Genomic DNA, 26,730 nt, shown 5'->3' on the forward strand with positions numbered 1-26,730 from the left:
ATTAAAGAAACAAAATGGATCTTCATCAGTAACTGTGTGTTGTGGTTTAGGACACTGTGCTACTTCACTACTGTGCTTAATCCTAACCTCTAGCACACCTAAAATGCCATCTTTTAAACCTCATTATTTTTCTCTGAAAAAATTAGAGAAGTGGATTACTGTGTGCTGCCAGAACTAGGATTAGGCCCTTAGGGACCAACTGTACCATTTTATGACCTTATCTCCATACCATTTATGATCTTATACTAGAACAGAATTATATCAGAGTATCTGCACAGAATCATATGCCACCATTCTACTTCACAGTTTGATACAATAAAACTGTAATAAAGTTTTTTCCTAGAGGAAATGGAAATGGAGATGACAGAAATGTATGATGCTTTTACTTCTTCAAATCTATTCTAATTATCTCTTGAATCTTTGCACAGATTTCCAGAAAGTCCACATTCGTAACACATCCTAATGTATGGCTGGGATTGCTATAAACCTGCATCAGTCAAAAAATTATCACATGGTTAACTGTTTCTATTGACAGTAGTAAAATACATTTGTAAGCATTTTGTTCAGTCTCCCCATTGACTCTAAAATGGCAAAGAGCTTTGTAATATAAAGAAAATACAAAAGATTCTACCAGTAGTTCAGCTATTTTCCCTTAAGTATTTTCAAAACACAAATAAATTCTTGTAAGTCTGGTGAATTCCAAATATAAAAAACCTTTTTTTTCCATTTCTATTTAATCTATTTTCCACAGGCAATGACTGCCAAACAGTGCTGCCTAGGCTTCTTTGGAATTTATATGGATTTTTATTTTGGAGCTTTTTTTGGTAAATTAAGAAAGTCATCTCCTTCAAAGCAGCTTCCAACTGTAATGTTATTTTATTAACTGACATCTGGAAAACCACAATATGTAGAATATGAAGTTTGTTGCACAGTCTGTGAAAATAGTAAGATATAATAGATGATAAAAAGGACTGATAGAAGCAAAGAAAGTAAGTACAAATATAAAACTATGACTTAAATGAATGTAAAAATGCAAGGAAAAGTCTGAGTCACACATTGGTATGAAGGAATTCATTAAGGAATAAATAGGAAAAAAGAAAGAAAATTTTGCTTCATAATAGGTTTGCTACCTATCATTTAACATAAGACAAAAAAAAAGAATGAAGACTGTCCTAATTTAATATGGCTACCCTTGCATTATACATGTATTGAAATTTCATTTGCCATATACAAATAATTATAGGCAACCTCCAATGTTCACAAGATGTCAGAATTAAACTGGTGGCAGGTCCTGGAAAGTAATAAATGTATGGACATTTGCATCAGATTTCATTTTCAGAGAATGAGAAGGTCTAATAAATCTCAGTAGAAAGTGAGGGTAGAGCAACAAAGAATGTCTGAAGGGAAAATAATTATAAAGCTTCTATTCATTCAGAAAGAAATATGTCTAAGATTGGATTCAAGTGCTACAAGGATGAATGGAGCACTTCCCATTAAATTCCACATGATCTGGATTAGAAACAGTGAAAATTATGGCCAAAGTGCATTCAAAACTGACATATAAATAGTAATGAGTGGCAAGGGTGACACAGGCCAGACAATGAGAATATCTGAAATATACAAAATGAAAATTTCCACTAAACTGATTTAAAACTGCAAGAACAGATAATGAGAAAAGATGACAGATGCATTTTGAACTGTAAACAGCAGAAAAGGAGGGAAAAAATATTGTTCTTGAACAGAGGTAATTTATAAACAGAAGAACCCAGGGTAACTGCATGCCACAGTTTCCTAAAGAAAGTGTTCAGACATACATCAGGTACTTTGCAAGGAGAAAAAACTCTGTGCAACAAACAATGGGAGATACCAATCAGTAAAGGACAAGTTTGAAGGATCCAGGCCACAGAAATAGCTAAGAAGGTAAAAGATTCAAGCAGTTTATGAAGGACTGGTGGTGAAATGGTCAATAGAGGATGAACAGTTTAAAAAAATCTGAAATGCTATTGAGAGACTACAAATGCTTTTTAATATGCATTTTTTATTTTCTCTCTAGGCATGCAATAGTCTGCTAGAGTGCTGCATTATAACTATAGAAAAGACCATTTATTTTAGAACCTGAATGTCACTTTGAAACACCTTTTCCCTCATTATTTTAAACTGAAGAAATACTATTAGATATCTTCTTAGAAGGATGGGCTACATGGAAGAAGTATATAAGAAATACATTCTTACTAATGCTTTGTTCTATCTTTTCTAAGTGAAGGTTATTAGACAGGTTAGTCATTTGCCACTGAGACACACTAATGCTTAATTTACTTGGACTTCAGGACAAATATAATGAAAAAGCTTCCTTTCTGAAGTTTCTGTGATTTGGAACCTTGAGGACTGTAATGATTGCATCTTTGGGGAGTAGTAAAAAATAGAGCCACAGCTGATTTGCAAGGTAAAATAAAAGGTTAAAATAAAATTAAATACCTAAGGGCCATTTAAAGGTCAGCTTCCTGCAAATCCTGGAACAATCACATACAGCAACTCATTCTGCATTATCTCCCAGACATATAAAAATACATCAGATTGGATTAATAGCACTTAGACCCTTACTAACAAAAAGAGAACAGAAAGAAGAAATATTTTCTTAATTTTTCTTCTCTTCAGAATCTGTGATTTGGTAATGATTCCACAGTGGGAAAAGCAGGAACTACCTGCCTCTTTCCTTTCAACAAAACCAAGTGACTGGCAATGGCATGAGCTAAGGACAGCAAAGGGACTTTTTTCATTCCTTTCCCATATATTAATCAAGAAACATACACAACCATGTACATCTTCCATTTTCCAGCCTACGTCAGTGCAACACACTTGGTGTAGACTGCTGTAACCATATTTTAAACCTTCAGAATATTTAAATGAAGGCCTTTTTCTAAACAGAGTGATGTAATCAAGATTGCCATGCAGATTCCCACTATTCTGACATGGATCTATTTCAATTCATAATCATAAGCACTGCATTTTCATTACTGTATTTCACAAAGCACAAGCTCTGCGTCCAACAGGCTTAATTTCTTCCCTAGTACTTCTGAGCAGCAGGCAACATGAAACCCTGTTCCTTGCAGTAGTTATATATGCAACTGCCCGCAGAAATCAGCTACCTAACTTTGTTTATATGCTCAAGAAAACCAGGGTGCACTTTTAATATAACAAATTTAATAAAATCCATCTGGACCTCAAGCTGTGCTCATCATTCCTGTACATGATAAAATAGTTTTTCCATCTAGGGGAATTTTTCTGACAGCTTACTGAAACCAGTTACTGTCTAATCTGTAAATGAGACAGAACTTCTTTCATCCACATATGTTTTCTCTTAGTATCTGGGTGGTTGAAAGATCATCACCAGAGATGTATTGCTCTGATAATGGAATCCACTACCAAAGCGAAGCATAAAAATATAATGTAGCCATTGTTGTCATCTATCTGTACTGACAGATATAAATAAGGCCACCAGCACTGTATTTTTAAAAATAAATCTCAGAGCTGCAATAAAGTCATAAGGAAAGAGTGAAATGCCAACTTCAAATTTTGAAATATTCAGTTCTCACAGTTAGTCATGGAAGAATACAGGAAATTTTAGGGTAAAAAGAAATCAGAAATCACATCTAAAACTATTCTTTGTCTTTGGTTACTATTTATTTACTCTAGATTTTTTCACTAACAGTCTAATAATTTCAGAGTTTTTATAATTACTGGTACAAAAGTATGATCTTCCATAAAGAATGTATGCTTTTTGCAAGGCAATTTCACTTACCATGAATCAACTTCCTTCCTTCCTTTTACATTTAATTTGAAATGTTGCTGTTGGCCATAGGACTAGACAGGCAAATAATACTCTTTCACAAGAAGAATCTTGCTTGCCTTCTGTATGCACAACTTTCACAATTCTGACATTGGTCACAGACAGCTTACTAGGGAACAGGAATGTTAAAGCACTGCCACACTGACCGATTTTGGATAACTTTGTAAGGAGCCTGTAAAAGAAGGTTCACCATCCTCCCATGCTAACTTTGCACTTAGGAAAGAGAGGTTCCTCCAGAAATTGGTTTAATTACTTTCCTCTCTGTGTTGTCTCCTAGTCACATGAGGACAAGCAGCCCCCTGGATCAGTCTCCTGAATTCCCCATTTCTGCACAAATCTAACCTGTCCAGCCTTGTGATATTCTGATTACACCCTTCCCCCAGGGCTTCTTAGCAAAACAGCCTGTGTATGAAACCTGTAGAGACCTAATATAATTTGGTGCCTGTTTCAGTTTCTGTTGACAAAGGGCTCAAACACTGTATAAAGTAGCTTGTCTTCAGTGGCACATGGAAATGTTCAGATGTGGTAATGATCACAGACATTGATCATTACTGAGGACATCATAACCTGGAAATGGGGATGAGTACCATCATCACCACCATCACCAGCAGGACCAGCCTTTTAAATTAGGAGAGTGAGATGCTAGCCCTGCACATACAAAGCCAAACTTTCTTGGTCTTCAGCAGCCTCTGTTATCTGACCATTTTCAGTGTGACTTCTCAGAGGTATTTCCTTCTCCCATGTATAATCTATATTTCTCTTGGAAAAAGTGAAGGGAATTGCCTTCTTTTATTTGTTTAATAAAGAAAATACAATAGCTTTTTACCTCCTAGGAAATAAAGTTGACATTACACAATATGCTTAGTATACATTACCTGGAAGCAATGAAGAAGATAACTTTTCTTACAGAATATTGTAACCTAAAATAACCTCAGTTATTAATATAAACTAAGACATAGTTTATATGTCACTGATTACTGAAGATTTAAGAAAATGTATCATCTATAAAATCACCCACCTTTTTCAATGTATATATTTTTCTTTTACTTACATATAGGCACACATACAAGCACATGGATATCAAATGCACTTAAATGTACAGAGTGCATCAAAAAGACATCCTCATTTCTCAGGTAAATATGCAAAGTAAATACATGTGAGTCTTCCAGTGAAATAAAATACCCATGGTGTAAGAAGATGATTTTCAAAATACCCTTGAAAATTTACTCAAATTAGTTTGGAAGCATTTTGCCATTATTGAAAAAAGACAAATGTCCCATTCAAGTGTTAGCAGCTATATTCATTATCTGGCTTCTGCCATAATAATAAGATAATTCTTGTTCCTTTCAAAAACCTGAAAGAACTATTTCTAGATAATAAAAGACCACAGGTCAATTTAATGGAAACTACTCTCTGTTATGTGCATTTGCCAAATATTTTTTCCAAAATATACACTGTAATGGATTTTCTGCCTTAGGGCTTCTGCATACCAAACCTTTCCACAGTTATGTTACAAATGTTAGAAAACAGAAAGAATCAAGAATTTTTATAAACATATTCAGAACTGCAACATGGTAATAAAGAATGGCATACCTGCACAATAATTGCATAATAATAAATAGGCATTAAGATAAACATTTACTATGAAAGGATAAAACAGCTTGTTTTATCAACAGCACTTCAGAAAAAAAGTAAAATGACTCCATTTTTGATTGATAGCAGTTAGATTACCTATTGAGTAAATTTCATATGGACAGTGTGCAGAATGTACATTAACATACACTTCCGATTTTATCACTTTCCAAAATTCTCCATACAGTGAAATGTGTAGGTTTCAGTATCTGCATGAAACTACTTTTTGCCAAAAAGATCTAAAGATCTCAAGTGTCCAATAGAGCAGCCATGTGAGTTCCTAAGGACTTTCTAAACCATGAGCTTCCCCCAGCTCAGTTATGTTGGTGGCATTTGTAATATATATAGCTGAGACACCTGACATGAAAGCAATCATAGAAATCAGTTTGAGGAATCATTTAAGCTACCTGCCCACATTTCAGACAGCAAAAAGTGGGCAAGAGGCAAAATAGATCTCACCAAAGTAATCTTTTATTTTTTAATTCATATTTTGGCTTCTTTCTAAAAAGATGCTTTTATTTACTCATTAGCACCTTTAAACTAGAAAGGTAAATATTTTTAAATAATATTTCAAATTACTTATTTTATTGGGAAATAATTACTTGAAATAAATGGCTTCTATGAAAAGAAATGTTGGTAAGTCCACCAGAGATAATTCACATCAGTGGATGTTTATATATGCCCATCTATTAGTGGAAAACTTGTTTTGACATGTAGCCATTTTTCTTAGGAAGGGAAATATTATTTTATGCTAATTTATTTATATTACTTCAAAATTTGACAAATAAAAAAAAAAATTAGTATTGAAAAAAAATTGTATTTCTGTTTGTTTCTAAGTTCCAGGGCTCCTTGTTTTGCTCGGAGCTCATAATACTAGATGTACTTAAATTTATAGTAGACGATAGAAAATTTTCATATAGGAGAAAGTTTTTGGTAGGCATCTTTTTTTATCCTTAAAGACTTAAATGAAAAATATATGGATAGAAGAAACCATATTCCCTCAGGCAATACAGACTTTATATTAACAAGCATCAAACTTCTCTGTATGTGAAAGCACATAGAAAAAATTTTGCTTTCAGTTTACAGATAAGAAATAAGAAAAATGCCATCAATCTTGGTCTGGTAATTTTTTGCATAGAAATATTTTACATCTGAAACTTAGCTATGAACATAAATTTAATCAAATAATTAAATTATTTTAAACTCCTAGATTACAGTGGAAGGTTTAGAGCACACTGAAGAAAGTTGAAATTTTTTTACAGCCACCTTAGACGTCACTACAAAATCGTAAATGTGGACAATCTGGGACATGGAATAATTTCTCTTTTTCTTAATGAAGCATGTTTTAACATAGCAAAATAGAAAAGAATAAAAAAGTGAAGAAGTACCAGGAGATCTCAGGGAATTATAATGGAAAGCTTAATAAAAGATTCAACACTTTGCCTACCATGTGGAATCACCATCATCCAAATAGTAAGAAACCTGCTGTATCCAGGCTTATTGGGACAAACTCTTGCAATAGTCATGATACAAAGAACACTGTAATTTGTTTTTGTTATTAAAAATTCACCATGGATAAATTATAAAATCAGGAAATATTTCAGTTCTTTCACTAAATTAAAAACAAAAAACAGTAACCAAAGGTACTTATAGGAATCTGGCTAAGCTCTTAATTCCCCTGATTAAAGCTGTGAACACTTATTTCCTGAATAACAAGATGTTATTGTCTCTTATGCAGTATCAAATATCCTCCATAAAGCAGAAATTCAGCTTTTGAAAATGTTGAGAATGGTCAGACTCTTCTAGGACCTGACCATAATTTCCTAGATTACACGTTAATAGTATACTTCACAGGGAAAACCTTCAAAGACATTAATTTTCAGCAGCAGAGAAAATAAAAGCATTTCACTTCATAATGCCCCAGCCAAACACATGTATCTTAATTTTTGCATCAAATGCGGTAATTAACAAGCTATTAGCAACATGTCCCTCCAAAATATATTTTTAAAACATTTCTAGTTCCAAGATACAGATTTCTATCAGGCTGAAGTGTTAAAGCTTTGTCCATTTAAGAAGAAATATGTTTATTATATACATGAAAGTGTAATTTATATATCAACGGAATTAAGAACCAGAATCTCAATATATTATTCTGATACTTTTAATCCAATCTAGATCATTGATTTACCACACTCTCAACATACAGTTGTTCAGTAAATCCACAAAAATGTTTTGAACAAGGATATAAAAAATTGAACACTGAACCCAACAAAGCAACAGACAAAACTCTTCATGATGATCTACAGTTGACTTTTTTTAAATTTCCCCAATAAAATATACATTGTTAATATTCATTCTATTTAAACAGATATTTCTGTTTCAAACTCCTTCTTCTATACTGGCCTTCAAGCAACTACCTTCTGAAAATATGTTTTCAGGTACAGTCTGAAAGCAATGTAATTCAGCGATTATTGGGTTCCAATGAGTGCTTTGTTTTCTTAAAACTGAATAAAAACTGCCCACTTGAAAACACCAACTAGATTTAGGTTATTTCTTCTCCAAAACATTGGAGAAGAATTCTTCTACAAAACATTGGAATAGAATTAGGCCCTCAAAAACCAGAATGTGTGGAGATAAAAAGAGTTTATAACAAATGAAAGTATTAATTATGCCTTTTCCCCATCTTTTTTGTTGATTATTGGAAATTTTTCATTTACATGTGGAATTGGGAATGTGAAGAAAACATGAAAATAACCAGTATACTAACCACATGGTGTGCTAGCAGCCTCTTATTGTGCAATTCACAGAAAAATCAATAATAAAGTCAAAGAAAGGCTAACAATTAACTAAAGTTGGAACTTAAACTAATTGGTATTGTTCTCTGCACTCACTCTAACTTTACTCCCAAGAAATCTGGGCTTACTATCAAAAAACACATTGAAACCACTGTGTAAATAGCTAAAAAACAATTAAATAGCCTATTTTTTAAACAAAATTTTATCTTTTTTGAACAGAAAAATAAAAAGCTTTTAGACCTGAGAAAAATAACTGTTTAACCTACCTTGACTGCATATCTTGGTGCGTTTTGGACTGGCTGATTTCAGCTGGAGTTGAAGGGACTTGCTGTTGTAACTCCACCAAGGACTGGTAGTACTGTTGCTGATGATGTTGCTGCTGTTTGTACCGAGACAAACTGAAAAACAGCCCTAAAATGGCTTTCAAATTTCCATTCCTTATTTCTATTAAAAAAGCAAAAGAGAAAAGGAAGTGAAAACACTTTGGTTGTAGATTTCAGTTTTGTAAAAGTCATACTAAAGTATGTCTGTACATACCTATAGCTATACATGTTTATGTCTTATATCTCCTAATTTACCTGTAATATCAGAGACATTTTAGGTGTCACTGATAGCATATTATAATTTTAGGTTTTTATGTGTCAGTGTTGCAATGCTATCTCTACAATGCCTTCATGATGAGACATTTGCATGGTCATAACAAGAGTATATCCAACCTTAAATAAGACACAATTCTGAAATGTACTGTCCCAGCAAAGTACAAATATTCTAATTAAGGAACAGCTCATTAAGAAAAAAATCTGAATTCTTTCTAGTCTTAAATATACATCCCTTCAAACCTCATGACTTTAAATTACTCTTTTTGCTTTTGGAGCAAATTCTGTGCACATTGGTAATAAACAGCGAGTTCTGGAAAAATCAAAAAGATTGTATGGTAATAAACAGTGAGTTCTGGAAAAATCAAAAAGACTGTATGGTAATGGTTATTGTCAGTGAGCACCTATCCATTCATACAGAGGTGTGCAGGAAACGTAAGAGAAGAAAATAAATGTTAAGGTTGCTTTTAAAAAAGGTGACTGTAATGCTGATGATTACATCTTTGAACTTTCAAATGACAGGATTTTATAGCTTTTTATTTTATACTGCTATTACTGATAATGAAGACAAAAACTGCAGCTTTGACAAGGCTAAACAGCTACCTGATTATAATTCTGGTGAACCCCAGTAGCATCCCTATGACTCCCATTACTTTTTTAGCTTTTTCCCAGCCTGAGATGAAGATTTTACAAGGATATTGTTATTCTTTGCTGATAAAGGATTTCAGTGACAAAAAGAAACCTCAGAAGACTTTAATGAAATTATCTGCAGCATGTAGGTCTGTTCATAACTTCATAATTAATTTTCTTTGGCACTGACCATCTTGGGAAAGGTTTTTATTAGACCTATAGACTTGCAACCTGACATGCCTTCCCTTCAAATCAAAATACTGAGCTGTGTGTACTGCACAGCTTTCCCAAGGAAATTTTCAAGCTGAATTTATACGAATTACTGTCATTTTCATGTCTCTTAAACCAAATTTTTTTTTTCAATAGGATTAGGTGAAATGTTAATACGTATACTAAGGCAGTAAACACTGGAGCTTTTATACTCACAACATGTTCTTCAAAATCAAACCTAATCCTGGACACTGAAATATACTTTTCAAAATGTGAATCTATTCTAAGCAGCCATACTTATTCATCTCCTCTGTGAAGATGCTGCAGGATATTTGATTATCAATGAGACCATAAGAGATATGTAGAACTTTCCCAGAGCCAAGTAAACTTTTTAGGCAAAGACAACTTTGCAGTCATGTTGGTTTCAAGGAAGATCACTGTCAAGGAAGACAGAAAATTTGTATTTAAAATTATCCTAAAAACACTCCCAAAAAACCATGTAACTATCCATTTTAAGTGGCTCTGTTTTGAGAAGACTCTCAGTACGTGACACCAGTTTATTTATTCTTATCATTTTGCATCACTTCATGCTCAGAAGAAGAATCCTTTCTTAAATCCCACTCAACATTTTTCAATCTTAAATTTTGCTCCTTTTGTGTTAATATATTTGTTACTATCTTTAGGGAAGGATGCTATCACTAACTTTTTCTTTCCTAATTTTAATAGAGTTGAAGTTAGAATATTTCTCACAAGCAAAAAATCCAGAAACTTCTCATGCGTACTAAACATATACTTGGAAAATGAGAAGATTTTCTTTGTAGCAACTGGACAATTATTTATCAACTGGGCTCTCAAGCAGAGATTTGGTAGCCAAGATTTGAAAATTACTTTTCTTTTAGACCTCTTTGTTCAATTGTCAAAATGAGGTCATAAAATGGCTGTGAAATCTTCAAAACTTGTTAAGCTAATGGTTTATTGTTCTGCAACCTCTGTGGTCATTAATAAATGACCCAGTAGTAACAAGACACGTTTACCAAAGCTTATTACAAGAAACTAAATTTCTTCTCCCCCTATAAAATTGTAATTTCAGGATTATACACAGTAAAAATAGTATATTTAAGGAAATCACACCTCTGCAGGACTTTGAAGAATATCGTTATGAAGGTAGTAGTGGATTTACTTCAGATTCATGACCAATTGTGTAACAGCAGAATTAATTTTAATCTTACTTCAGCACTAAACATTAAAATTTGGTTTTGAAGAATAAAGAGCATTTTAAATCATAGTCCTTGCACTTAGTCCTATGTAGTAGTATTGCTTTTAGTAGCACATGAACTTAGAGCTACACAATTGAAGCATATATCCTATTAAAATTATTTTCCGAAGTAAAACAAAGGTAGGAATAAAGGCATTGCAGAATGCAGGCAGATTCTGATTTTAAAAAGTACAGAAAATATGTCATGTACCATGTCATGACATATTGATGAGTATGAGAATGATGAGTATCCTCAAAAAATAAATTCGTGCTATTCACACATAAATTCATACTTTATATCAAAGTAAAGATAGGCTGCTCTAGAAATTCTGGTTCTAAATAACTTTGAGGTGAATGAGAGAATGCAAACTTTCAATATTCTGTTGCAACAGGATATCTACAAGTAGACACAAAGGTTCTCCTGAATCACTGAGGGAGCTTTTCAATTTGACAATCAAGGTGACTAGATAGAACACATCATGTCTGTGTTGCATGTTTAAAATCCTAGATAGGTTCAGATAGTGAAAGATAGTAATTCTGAGTTAATTTCACAATCAAAGAGTGGCTAGCATTCCCAATTTTTTCTCCATGCATCTTCTAGAATTCAACTGAAATTACCATCTCTGGAAAAAAAAAAAAATCCTTCCAGCTTTTAGTTATGCTACAAGCAAAATAAAAATACAGGGTTGCATCTCTGGACCTGTTACCTTCAGGTGCCATAGAGGTCAAAGGGATTTTGAAGGTGTGCAACACCTTGCAGAACTGCTTAATTTGCTACATGACAAAGACATATACATGTTATTAATTCACTTGCCTCTTACATGAACAAGGCAATATTATGTAATTATTAAGACAACTGGTATTTTTAATGGTTTTTATTTATTATATTTATTAATTTAGTTGCAACCACATTTGGCAATCATTTAAGGTGACTAATACAGCAGAATAACTGAAGCAGCAAAACCATTCACTCTTTGACTTAATAGGTGACATCAAAGGGATACTATAATTTTCAGACTCATCTGGACAGCATTACTACTAATAATAAATTTGCTGAAACAAATAGTCTTCCCTGGGTTTATTTAACTGAGCAGGATTCTTATGTTCTTGTTTGCTGTTTTGAATCAAATATATGAACAATTTTTTTTAAAAAAGTATGCTCAGGAAGTTCTTTCCCTATCTAATATTGTGGAGCTAACATTAAAAGATTAATACCATTGAAAAAATATTGTTTTAAAACAGTGTCTCACGATTCATAAACATTGCATTTCTTGGTTCAATTTCAAGGGAAAAATTAAAAGGAAACTCTCTCACTTGTTATCATTAATCTATATCTGCATGCTGTTCAAGACAGCTGGAGCTTGGTATTTAGGTGCAAGTGATTTGTGTTAAGAAATTCAGCTTTCAGAAGAAAACCTTGTTATTTGTTCTGATGATTTGTTTCTCTTACCTTCTGCAGAAAGACCTTGGACATTTACGCCTCTGGCTGCCAGAAAGCTAAGGCAGACATCAACATTCTCAATCTGCAACATGAATAGAAATAACAAGCAGGATAAGACTATTTTACAAAACACAGAAATGTTGGGAGAGGGGAAAAAAAAAACCAACAAAAAAAAAAAAAAAACTGCTCAGGAATGAATACTTTACATTCATTGCATAGTACAGCTCTTTATCAAAGTTTAGCAAGAATGATTACTGCTAATTGGGGAATCGAGATAAAGCTTTCATTGTCCGCTTTGGTGCTTAAAACAATTCACAAATGCCCAATCCAGAATGGCATGCTGGCAACTCAGCAACCCACCTAGTTAACATAAAACTGGATTTTGTATGCTACAAACAAGCAGCAGTGAAAGCACTCGTAGAGAATTGGACACTGAATATATATCTGGAGATGTGAGCAGCTGAGTTTACTAAAAAATGAAAGCAAAAACAGTGTAAGCAAAGGTACTTGCTTGGGATGATGTGGGATTCTGTGGAAATAATATCACTCTCTTTAGTGGTTGTTCCTCTAATTTCTTTCCTCAGAAGAGTTTTTGCTTAGTAAAGTACATGGTGCTGGCTTCTCTTGGTGATTTAGAAAAAATCTACAGCTACCACAGAGAGCTTTAGGTACAAAAATGTAGCCTAAATGTAGATCAATAAAAGGATAAAACTTCTGCCTCTAAAATGAATAATAACAGAATTAGACTGCTTTCATGCATCTATTTCTAATACACGATAGAGACGGGGTGTTCCAAAATGTTCTCAAGTCACCATCCTGAGCTGATTACCCCAGTCCTTCCAGGACCTCTGAAGGAATAATCAGCTATAAACATAAAAATTACTATCTTTGTCTATAAATATGCTGCTATGAAAACAGAAACAATATCTATAGAGAGATGTTATGTTTCAAGTGGCTTTAACAAGTTTGATTTTAAAATACTATTTTAGGTTTATGCATTTATTTCAAGGCAATTAGGACCACAAAAATAAAACAAAATTTGAACAATCTATTTTAAATTCCTATTATCATTAATAAAGCAAAGAATATTCAACACTAAAAACATAAAACTGCAGTAGCTCAAGTCCATGCAGTTATTTTATTTGAATGTTTACACATTTTACAAAGTCTCATGTCAATTGTTTTCAACCATCAAAACATAAGCGCTAAATTCACTCCTTGAAAGAAAGCTACTTGATCCTTGGCAGTATCTTTTCTCACCTAGGAAAGTCTTTGACTACTGTCATCTTTCTACATTGGAGTTCTGCCATTGTTCTCTGGAAATGGTAGTAGCTAAAAGGATTTAAATATTCTTTTTACTACTGACCCTAGCAATACGTGTTATGAGTCTACAGACTGTCTTGATCCATGGGTATAAATGTATAAATTTATAAATACTTGAAAAATATTCAGATCTGCTCTTCAAGGACAATAAAGGTCAATATACTACTAAACACATTTTTAGAAGTCTTTTCAAACCTTGATTTCAAGGGCATACTAACATTTACAGTGAATGATAAACAATTTTTTTACTGAGTCAATTACAGAGGAAAAGCAAAACTCAAAGCAGTTAAACTAAGGAAATTTACTAAAAAATTGGGGTCTACCATAAAGCTTTCATAAATCAGTTTGGTGGGTGTCACCAATTTTCACAGCTTAGAATGTGGAATGATCACCCTAAAATCAATGGGATTACTCCAGCTCTGGCCCAGCACAGTCACGGCAGCAATCCAGGCATTAATTGCCATTTTCTTAAATGTTTATGTAGTTTTACACCATGAAGAAACCCCAAATTACCTAGGTAATTTTGTTAATACATAGAGACATGACATAACTAAATCAGTTGCAAGTTGGCTGCAGCTAAAATAGGAAGATCTGGTTCTTCCTCACCTCCTCTTCCTCCCAGGTGTGAGGGCCCTGCTGCTGCTGGGCTTCAGCACTTCTCTGAGCGCACCAGGAGCTGGCTCTGTGCAGAGAACTCACCCAGCAAAAAGGCAAAGGGATTTCAGTCATTCCAGTTTCCCGTGCAGCCAGATAAGTGCAGGAGCCAGCAGAGGGGAGGGTGTGTCCCAGGCTGAGTAAAGCGTGGCTTGGGAGAGGAAAGGGGAGGTGGGAAGGAGGGACAAGGTGGATGGTGCCACTCCTGGTGGCAATGGCAAGGCACTGGGCTGGCTCAGCCCTGACGTTCAACCAAACCCCCGAACCCGTTGAGAAAACTGTGCACATGAAAAGAATATTTCTACTCAACCTTTAAACAATGTCAACTGTGTAAGAAAAAACTTTGAATGGAAATATCTATGCTCTGAAAAATTGAAAAGAAATGAAGATTTGGTGGGCTATTAGCTGCATAACTCATTGTGTCTTTCAAATCAACCATAATGCAGTATCAATCACTTCAAACATGGCAAGTTCAGCTCTATAAGCACTAGAAGTCAAAGGGAGAGGGGAAAAAAATAAAAATAAATAAAGAAAAATCAGTACAGTACACCAGTAGCACAATAACTGGAAAAATATTTTCTAACACATATTCTAGTTTAATCAAGTAATTTTTGATAATGGGCATGTCCCCTCTGCAGCAGTTGAGAAGACCACAAATATTAGAAAATCACAGTTCACAGGAGAATATTTAAGCCCTAATGTGGAAACATCTCAATACCTATCTGCAATACTGAATAATAATAAATAATAAGCCTACTACCTAAACCTTCACATACATTTAGTGAATTTATGTTTTACAGCATGTGTCTCTTAAACTCTCAGAGAAAATGAATCATTACCACTAACACCAATGACTCAGTTTGCTGCAGAACTAAAAAGCAAATTTTGTTTGGCATTAGAGTTCACCAAGAGAAGTGTAACAGAAGCCCTGAGTCCAAAGTCACCCCTTTGGTAGGGGTGTATGAAGCAATAGCAGTGGCCAACTTTCAGACAATAGACTGGGGTTGCACTGTTAGCTTTATAATAAAGTCTTGTTTTGACTTGTGAATTGAGCAAGTTTGGTGTGGCAACTCACAGGCCCATAATACTCTGAAAATGTCAGAAAACAACTCTTGCAGTCAGTTCTCTGATAATAACTGCAGTTACTGTACAACACTCAGACACTCTTAGGGGATTCAATGAGACATGCATTAATACATTTTTGGGTTATGTTCACTTTCTTTCCACTCTAGTCTAGAAAATGTTAGCCTTAAAATCATCCCATTTTGAAGCTCTCAGCGTGTCTCTAAATATTGCTTTAATTACCTACTTCTTGCCCTGGCAAACCACAGTTATTCTTTGAACTCAAACCCAAGCAGCCCCAAACACTTTTTCTTCAAACTCACTCACAGATGAGAGTAATTTTGTAATTACAAAAGTTCCAAGAGATTTCAAGCAGCTTCCATTCCTCAGTACTGTTTCAATCAAGAGTGGTATGAATTCCTGAAGCCCGTGTTTATATAAGTAGTTATTCACTGGGGTAAACTCTTCCTAGAGCTGACACTGTGTGTACAGAATTGTGCTGCTCATATATCAGTGGCTGAAGATTCTGTGGTGTAACACAACACAGACACCAGACAAATTTTGTACCTTACATATGACCACAAGTCTGGTGAATTTTGCCTGCAAAAAGAACTAGTTTATAGCAGAGATTATATTTATCACTATAGTGAGCTGTATCATGAGAACTACAAGGTACTGTAGCAGATGATATCACTCATTACAGTACAGAATTCAGGATATACAGATTGACTCCAAATCTTACAAATCACGACAGAGAAGAGTCTCAAATTTTCAAATTTGTTTGTACAGGTACATGCTGCCGAGATCAGACTGTTGCTGATGATAAAGTTCTCCACTGCCGTCAATCCCTGATTTTTTTTTTTTTTCCAAGGCTCTTATTTTATATTAAAGATTCAAAAGCACGGAATAAATGCAGCACATTGAATAGCAGAACTTAAATACTAAAAACTTTAACAACTATAAATAGCTTAAATAATTAACAATATAATAAACCTTCATTGCCATATAGACATTTGCCACTTAGCTATTCAAACAACACTACATGAAATTGCTTTCCAGAGGTAACAAAACCCTAATTTGGAAACCTAATCACCTCCTCATCAAAACTCAAGGATATTATGTCAAATTCTGAAATGTATCTCCAGCATTGTGGGTAAAGATACACTTAGCGAAGATGATGCTAATTTAGGAATTAATTTGTGGGCATCATCAGGTAGATAACCATTTGATACTTTTTAATTTAAGCCTAATAGATTACGTTTACAATATATTAAGCTTTCTTCATAAATCTGATCCTTTTTTGTAGTATTCATACACATAGCATCATGAAAAAAGCATCTGGGACACCTAACACCATAAATAGTAGCAATCTCCAATATATTTTTACACTGGTATATAAGGGGATACAGTTCATATGAAGATGTAGAAATAAAAGGAAATGTCACAGCTCTGATAATATTAATAGATTAGGTAGCATACAAAGAAGATACATTGGAAATGTGTTGACATATATGACATCACATAGTTGTGGGTAACCTGCTTTTGAGGGAAAGCTATTTGAAATTTATCCTCAGAAAAAAATCACTAAATCAGACTGAGGGACTTGCATAGTAGTAGTACTTAATACCCAGCTGATTTACAGGAAGAGCTCATTTGTGGGATGTACTCACCAGTGACTCATAGAATATGTCTATTTACTCCTATTATTTTTGTTGTTGCCAAGATTACTTTTCATCTCCTTTGTCTGAAAGACACTTTCTCCACATGCAAAAATAAATTTAATTGTGGGATGCTCATAATACATGTAATTATGACTAACACAGCATTATCTTTCTCTGTGTGTATAAGAAGCTCAAAAAATATCTTGCTTTGACTAAACCCCTCTTATTAATTTTATGACAATATAGTTTACAAGAACACATAGCCACACAAGTTAGTTACTGTTCGCCTACTTTGAGCTGGATTCTTCCTGAAGAATGGGATACCTTTATAAAAGCAACAAATTATTATAACCACATAGAGTTTCTATACATACACGCTCTTAAATACTCTTGATTATTTTGGCAGCAAAAGTGAAACAATAATTTCTGTTAGCACTTCATTCAGTGCTATCTTCCACAGTTCCACATGTGTGTGTTGACATTCTGATTCGTGACCCAGTTCCCAGGTAAATTTGGCAAAGGATTTTCCCTGTACAAGTTTTGTAACGTTGCTGACGGTTGATTAAGGACATCCATGGAAATAATAGTCCACAGAAATCCAGTGAATCACATTCATACTCACTTTCCAGAGAACAGAAACTCCACAAAACTCTTCAGTATTTGATGTTTTTTTTCTTTTTAGTTGTAAATAATAAATAGTACTCCTTTGAGATTGATATTATGGTACAAGATAGTATGTGTCACAATAACTGTATTTCAAACACACTTTACCAGTATGTTTCTTCCTAAATGTCCCCAGAGTATTAACCTGAATTGAGAAACATACATTTGAATCTTCCTCTTACATGGATATTCATCACTAATAAAATTTGTGGAGGATTTAAATGAATGCAGAATTAGAAAATATATTATTGTTGTTACACATCTCCTTCTCTTTCAAATTCTGGAGCACTAAAAGAATCAAAATCAAATAAAATTCAGGCCTCACAGCTAGTAACCTAGACTATTTACAATTCACATATTGCATAAAATTATTAACATTTAAAGAATGTAAAAGCAGATACTATTTTTCTGATTTTAACAGGAATCAGCCATGTAAGGAGATGCACGAGCTTTTGAGATCTGGTTGCTTACTCAGTAGGTGAAGTGCCAGGGAACTGCTCTCAATTGCAGGCTCTAGAATAAGCAGAGGTTCAGGCAAGCAACCAAGACATCTTCATGAGTAAATAAAATCACTTTTGATGTACATGTTGGAGTTGGTAAGAGAACTAAACTTTCCATATAGATTTAGCTATACAGAATGCTCTGGGAGATACTGAAAAGTATTTCAAGGTGGAAATGGCCTAAACTCTGATTTTCCTATGTCTAATAGCAGTAAGAGAATTGGTCATGTACACTCTCACAAATGCATGGTTAATCCTCCTACACACACTACCTAAGACTATTCTTTGGCTAAATGTATAAACTTTCACAACCTGCTATGCCCATAGGTGTTCTCAGAGATTTAAAAGGACAAGTTTATTTCACTTTCTGTTCTTAAATGACTCATCCATTGCACACATTGTGACCTGTTGACAATTCACTTGTTGTGTGGGAAACACCCAGATTTTCGGTTTGCTTTGTAATTTTGTTCCTTATGGGTTTTCTTCCCAGCTGGTTTCACTAGTTTGTGTTTATGTTCTGCCAGTCTTTAAAACAAAGAGCTAAAAAGTTACGAGACAGAGAAATAGAAATAAAAAATGTTTGCTGTTCTATAGTGCCATGGTTTTAACCTCGGTTTTATCACTCAGATTATTTAACAAAACCAGGCTTGATAAACCTGACTTCATAAGTGCACATTTAGCTTTTTTAAACTATGTACAAATGGGCATATGTCAAATAGTTCCTTCACCAAAACATAAACACCAAGCAAGTAAAGAACTTGCTCCATTTCAGTGATAAGGGAATACATTGCTCACTACCTATGAGCATGCTTGCTTTATACATATCTGTATGCACTATGATTTTTTAAAGCTGAGTATTGGGTACAGAAATATGTTTTTGATAGCTGACTTATTCTGAAGAGGTCCAACTGAAGATGTCAAAAGCACCATCCAGACTAAAACTGGCAAACAAAAATGGATTACGCAGTCCAATGTTCTTATCCACCTGCCTATCCATTCTTCAAATGCTGCATATTCAACACTGTTTGGGAGTCAATGTGATTCTTAAATTATTGCATAAAGAATAGTCAGTAGTGAGAGTTCCCTGTTTTTCACTATAAAACAGATCTTCAGCACATCTGAAATTCTGCTCATCTCTTTAGAAGAATGTGCAACTGGTAATATAATTAAAATATGAAAAAAACCCCGAATGCCTTTTTAATTGTACATGTCCTGTGGGATAAAAGGTAGCTAATCCATAAAAGGTATGCAATTATGATTTATTTATTATAATACATGGTAAGATTTATTTCAATTATTTGTAAAAGTACCAATCAGTAACCTCAATCATTATAAGAAACACCTTCAATGCCATGTACTCCCTTCCATTTGACACTGTTGTTGATTTACCTGCTTTCTGTGAAAAGCTATCAAGAAATTTTACTTGCAAAACTGTCGTACCATTTTCACTACACTGTAATGTTGTATGTTATCCCCAAAAGCTGATTCATAGGTATTCGAAAAGAAAGATCCTTTTTCAAATTTAAGAGTAGGGTTTCAAAGGGAACAATGTGAAATAGACTCATATGAGCTCATTTTGCAAGTATTATAATGGAACTATCACAAGCAAGCTGATTATTTTTATATATATAGTGCAGTTTAAACTAGTTTAAACACAAGTGACAGAAAAAGATCTGCTTTCTTGTCTCTTGCATATTCATAGTTGTATGTCCTTATTAACATAGAAATGTGTTCATATTAAATTAATTACAGATTCTTATTTTTAAGCAAGACTGTCTAAAAGTTGTATATTTCCACCAAGATTCTATGTGAAGAAAGTGTACAAAGTATTACTATGTAATAATTTTCTTTTTTTACTGATACTACATAATAAGGACACTTGGAATAGCAGAGAACACACACAAATTCTTCCAAATCTGAAAGTAAATGCAATGGAAAGAAATGTGGCCCAGAGTAATGCAAAACTTATAATGACTCTTCTGAGGAAGCTGCTTAGTTTTAAATTTGCAGTTCCTGTGGAAGATGCTTGTATGGCAGGCTGCATGTTACACAGTTCCCTTGGCCACAGACTGCTGAGACTGAGTGAAATTTGCCATGAATTCTCAGTTTCCCTTGTAGAAATGAGGAAATTTGAAGAAAGGGAAAACTGGGAGATAAACAAGCTCTCAAAAATCATGTTATTTATTTTCTGGTAGTTTATTTCCTATAAGCTCCTACCTTAGCAGCTGGCTGGAATAACTTTGTGTGACTACACTGGAAGGTAATGTCAAGTTTCCATGGGTGGTGTAAATTAGAAAACCCACCCAGACAAAACAGGTGTTAACAGTCCTGCTGGGAGATGTTTCGTGCATTCTGCTGACTTGCTGTTGCACGTGGCCTAGATTAAGGCACATTCCATATTTCTATCAAAATTATGGCACGTTTTAGGGGGTTAAGCAGAATACACTGACATACAGACACATTCAGCTTAACTCTTTTGTAGCAAACTCCTCATTATTTGCAATAGAATAATTTAAGGAGCACTTAATAAAAATATCTATCAGTGAACCATGTAGCTTCATTCCAGAAAACTGTTCCAAACTAAGCATTGACTTAGCAAAAAGAGACCATACATGCAAATTAAAAACTGATTTACTGGAGGCATCTGGGGAGAATTTTACCTTAGAGAATAATAACTACTGGTATGTAGAAGGCCTCCCAGGCAAAAATATTTAGGAAATGATACAGGAGTTATTTAATTATTAGGTTTTTTTTGAGGAAAAAAATGACAATCTTATTTAAAACTGAAATAGCTTCCACTTCCTTTTCCAAGAGATGTTAAGAAACATGCACATCAAATTCCTCCAACATGCAGTCCAAACATGAAATATGACCAGTAAAACCAGAAACGTGAAAACAAATTAACTTCTCAAGTACTTGGAGAATTCAACAGACATATGTACTGACCTGCTGATAAAAGAATGTATGAGGTCACTACTGAGGTCAAAGCATAAACTGGGGTGTGTATTGTTTTTAAGAAAGTGGTACAGTGGGAATTGGATCCCTTCTGGCATAAATTACTGTCAGCCCTGTCAGGAAAGCGATAATAAATGCTGCAAATTTTTCACCTAGCTCCTCACTTGGTACTTGGAAACCTTAGAGTGAATGTCAGATAATTTCTGTAATGGCAAATATGGAATACAGTTTGTTTCTGTCTGTACATATCAGCACGTTAATGAATAATTTACTCTAAATAAAAAAACAACCCTAATCATAATTTTTAGATGGCCAAACAGATCATTATAAGTATCTGCCTGTCATTTTCATGGAAAACAAAAAAATGCTCTATCCACAAACACCAAAAACCCTGCACCACATAAGAGAATGGTGTGATAATGGTGTGAGCTTTTTTACTCACTCTTCTTTCTGTTTCTTGTCTTGTCTGCATTTGCTCTCCCCATATAGTCTCTCCCCGTCTGCTCTCCCCTTTTTATACAGTAGTCTCTGCAGCAGACATTGTAAAGCACAAAATCCAGTAATGGCAATTTCTGAAATGCTTTTGTGCTACTATAATAGAAATTGTGAGAAGAAAGTTTTGGATTTTTGATGGGAATATAGTGCTGGGTTCGAACTCAAAAAACCATGGATGTATTTCAATACATGGCACAAATTTCTTAGAAAGCTTATGGCTGCACAGCAGAATGGATCAACAGAAAAGACAGGGCAAAATTCTCTTCGAGTGTCTGCAAATAACTTGCTACTTCAGGACTCATCTCTATAGGCCTGAGGCCACCACCACCATGAAAGAGCCTTATACATGCACTAAGAACACAAAATTGAAGATAAATACTACCCTTTAGGGAGGATCTTTTTTTAAGGCAATGATAAAAAGAACTGTGTGTTTAAACACAGTATTTCTTAAAGCAATGCTCTACTCCAGTGAGCCTTTTTACCATTTTTTTAAATTATGCAACACTTCTGAGTCAGCAAGGTACCAGTGTCTAAATATTTATGGAACTTGGCAACTTCTGAAAACTGGAGTGCAGTGTGAAAAAGCATGCTTCTTTGAAACAGAGGAGCTTCTCTCCATTAGGTCAAAAGAAGGTCTACAACAGAGTCTTCATTTATTAGATTTAATTAAACCTTTGAAAGAATTCCAGTTCTCTCCTTCACCACTACTTAATGCATAGCAACTTCATTCAGCTCACTCAAAAAAAACAGCTTTTAGAAATAAGGGCAGTACAAGCAGTGACGGAATTAATCCTTTAAAAAATAAGTAAACAAGTAAACGACGAGGCATTTCACTTCATCTCTTGAACTTTGCAACTGGAATCCATCCAGATGCACTGCGTGCTTTCTGAATGCTCCCTCTTGACTGCACCAGAAGTCATAATGCTACAGCTTGTGTAGGAAAGACACAGTTTGCTCCTATCCATCTGGCCTTCTGATTTTATAAACATTCAAAGTTTTTTTAAATTAGACATATTTTTCATATTACCCTGGGAATAGTTATGGAAGCTGTAGAACATACAGTATTCGTAGAACATTGAGCTCATCAAATGAAAAGTGATAAAAAATATTTGCTATAAGCACCCTCTAAAAGTACAGCCTAGAGTCTTCTGTAGGACTAAGGTTATGTGGCTGGTCCTCTGGCTGGAAATTAAATTCCTTGGGAAGATATGAATTAGAGAACATAAGTTACTAGTTTTCCTCTATGTTTAGTTTTTATATTATTTACTCAAATTGATCTAAGCCCTAAAGAAAAAGACAAGAAAACCTGATGGTGAATTGATATCACAGGTTATTAAAACCATTCAAATTAAACCAGACGCCTTTAAAACCCACAGGGATAATACAAGAGACTCACATTCAGGCTTTCACTTTTGCTAGTGTACCTGTGTACCTGAGCATTGCATTTCAAACCATGTTTAGCATACATGGGAATATGAGACCATGATGTATTTGTTTTCATGCATGCTTCTAAACAGCTTTCATGCTTGCTCATCTCTGCCCTGTTCTCATAAATATGGTAAGAATTTTCCACATTCTCACAAGATCTCGAGTCTAGATTCTTGGTCAGGGACAATAAAAGCACCTGGAACCAGAGAAGGCAGCGGGGTATCTGCTTGTAAGCTCAACAGGGTCAGTTTTTTTTTCTTGACTTCTCAGCCAAATGCTATAAGAGAAATATCAGAAGTGCTCAAGCCTATAAAATGAAGCCTTAACAAGCACTTAGGGTTTGTTGTCACATCACTTCCAACTGTAGTCAATGAAGTGTAAAGTGTGGGAGGAAACAACTTTTTAAATAGTCATCCAAGTGTCTTAAAGTTCCAAAATACTGCCAGTTTTACTTGAAGAAAAGAAAAAAAAAAGCATTTTAGAGGGGCTTTAGAGGGGGCACATATCTTGAAATACATTAATTCATACAATGCAACAATCTAAATATTTCAAAACTGTTTATGCCAAGAAATCTAAATAGAAGCTTTATATATACAAGAACTGTGAAAACACCCTTGCACATGTGTTTACCCTGGAGTGTTACTGCTGATCTGTCCATGAACTAAGTAAGAGCTCTTACCAAAAGAAAAACAACAAACACCTAATTTAAAGTTGTTATTGGGCGGAATTGCTGAGAAAATCTGTGTGACAGGCAAATAAAGGCAAAATAGCTCACAGGGCTGGGATGCTAGTTAGTTAGTTATGTATACAATTAGAATAAAAAAGACTATCCAACTCTGTGAACTAGTATTTATGAAAAAAAAAAAATTAACATGAACTATTACATGCAAATAGATCTCAGTTCTTAAGTATGGAAACCAAGGGACAAAGAAAATTCTTGTGGTGCTTTTTTCCCCTAGAGGAAAAAGCCATTTGTACAGTCCCATTGTAATTCCAAAGAAATACTGAAGAATCAAGAGGTATGAATAATCCAAACAACCTTCTAATTAGCTGCCGATACAAGTCTAAACAAAATATAATCTAATTGTTGTAGAATTAAAGACTGCCAAAAGCTACAAGCTAAAATACAAATATATTTCACTTTCAGGAAGACTTTCAGATTCACCCTTTAGAACTTTGCAGGTTTGGTGTTGGTCCGGGATGCCACCTGAAAGAGTTGCTTGGAACTGCATAGGTAAACAAATGTTTTTAAGTTGATATAAACAATCAAAAAGGCAAAAAAATATTTGTGATCAGTTTGTGACATTGACGATAACCTTGCCTCAAAAAAAAAGAAGAAAAAAAAAAAATCTTGGACAGACACTGAAAATAGATGCTGAAAATGAACCCTGCCCAGACTAATACATATCCAGACACTGGGCCAACTTAAAATAAGTTCAACTCTAAATAAGTAAACCTCTGATTTATGTCATGTGGTCATCTGTTGATCATATGGTCAGCAGACTCCTCAGACTAGGAGTGTTTTAAATAATTTCTGCACATCAGATGGCTGCCAAATAAATTTCTATATTTATATTTATACTATTTATTTTCGTTGAAACAAAAATGGTTGTACTGTATTCTAACTATTTATGTATTAAGTTTCAGGTCATAGCGGATTTAAAAAGACAAGTTACATTAAAATATAAGGAGATTGTCTTAATATTTTAATTCACTTGATCAAAAGCCTTTACATGAAAAAGGATTAGTTAATGCTGTTGAAATGAGCAGTCTTTGTGATAACTTGCTTGTCCTAAAGTTAATTTAAGCCAATTTACCCATCTGTACCTTAGCAGCATTGCGTATAATAGCTGTAATAAAGTTTATATTTTGAATTAACATCAGTATTTAAGTCCAGTTCAAAGATTGTCTAGATTTTTACTAATTCCGAATTTCACGTGCCTCATGCTATCTGGTGCCACTTCAGAGTGGTCAGAGGTCAGATGCATGGGCTGTTGACAGCAGGAGAAGGCTGCCAGAGCAGTTATTTCAATGGTGAAAAATCCATAACTACTCTTGATCTGGTCCCATGGCTGTGGACATGATTGGGAAGGACATGAAACATTTTTTGACAAATACAGGATGTTTCATTTTGACATTTCACGGAAAATATGGTGATTACAACAGTAGTACATAAATATATACTGAAAGAGCAGGCAAGGAAGTACATTCTAACTCCATAACACTGTAATTTTAGATATTGGGATAAGAGGAGGAGAATGAAAGAAAAAAAAAGCCAGGGTCAATTGTTCTTTCTAAGTCACCCTTGACATTGTCATTCTCAGAGAGGGAATACTGACCTGATAGACCACTGCTGTGTGCTAGTCACATGTGCCAGCAATAGCACGTTGGGGAGAGGCTCTAAGTGGAAGGGATTTGCAGCAGGGTTCAAAGAGGAGTTTGTTCTTGGAATAAAATTAATGGCAAATAAAAGCACAAGGTTAGGTGGGTTAGTGTGCATACAAGTCAAGGAACTCCAAAATGGTGAGTATGTAAAAGACACTGTAAAATCAAGCAGATTTGGCATTCTTTCCATGAAACCAGTTCACATTAAGCTGCAGCAGATGCAGGCAGCTTCTGTTCCAGCAAAGATCAAGGGCAGAGTGAGAAAATACATCTGGACAGATCACAGTAGTTTCAATAGGCACCTACTTTCATTCTTTCTCTTCCTTTTCTAACACTGTAATTTTATTGTATTCTGGAAGTTAATGCAATACTGTCAAAAAACCAAACTTTTTAAGGCAACAAATTTTTGATATTTTACCTTCTAACAGGAGAGAAGGGAGAGGGTGTCAAGACTTTCTAATGTATGTCATAATTTTAAATGTAGTAAGACAGGATAAGTTTTGCTGCCATATTAGTCTGTAAGTAACAACTAGATTGCTAGGACATTCTGTGCTACTTTATTAGCCTCATGTCTTGCAGTCTCTTTGCTGTAATACCAAAGTTTTAAATACCAGGTACGTAGAGTGGCTAAAAGATGACGGAGTGACCAGTACTGTCACCTAGGCATAATATACCACACAATACTTCCAAAAGCTTGATCATTTGTTGGATAGTATTTATTTTAATTTTAAACATATATAAGCAGTATAAATTACAAGAAGGGTGTCCTCTTTCTTCCCTTCTGCAGCTAAACTCACAATACAAACCCTGTTCCACCCTAACATTGCTAATTCCTTTAATTACTATGGAAGCCACAACTTGTTGCTTTCTGGCACCCTCTACTGCTTTACACATTACACCACAGTCAGCATTTTACGGCTTTTTATGGACAGTTGCACAGTTCCTGTGTCTCCATTAAACCATCTTCCCAGTAGTTGCATTCCCCAGCACAACCAAATAAAAGCTGATGATGCTCCTACTTGCTCCTACAGCAAGTATGAGCAAATGTGCCCTCATTTATTGTTTGCAGACATTAATGCTTAATTCTCAAAATCTGTCTAGTAGCTCTAATCTAAACTTAATCTGGACACACCCTAAGGAACAGAGATGTTAGTTCTGGCAAATCTGTAGAAGAGTGGCCATCTCATGCTCTCACAGA

General features: G+C 34.5%; 1 protein-coding gene across 9 annotated transcripts in view; it reads right to left on the reverse strand.

The window, feature by feature from the left end:
* NAV3 (neuron navigator 3) overlaps positions 1-26,730 on the reverse strand; it is a 512,854-nt gene that overhangs the window by 146,551 nt on the left and 339,573 nt on the right. For all 9 annotated transcript variants that reach the window (XM_077178804.1, XM_077178805.1, XM_077178799.1 and 6 more), the window contains 2 exons: positions 12,416-12,488; positions 8,541-8,718 (listed from right to left, as the gene is read on the reverse strand). In XM_077178804.1, the coding sequence (XP_077034919.1) occupies positions 8,541-8,718; positions 12,416-12,488 (251 nt within the window). The remainder of the gene's footprint in view (positions 1-8,540; positions 8,719-12,415; positions 12,489-26,730) is intronic.

The sequence above is a fragment of the Agelaius phoeniceus genome, chromosome 5 (genome assembly GCF_051311805.1).
Source record: "Agelaius phoeniceus isolate bAgePho1 chromosome 5, bAgePho1.hap1, whole genome shotgun sequence".
Classification (NCBI taxonomy): Eukaryota; Metazoa; Chordata; class Aves; order Passeriformes; family Icteridae; genus Agelaius; species Agelaius phoeniceus.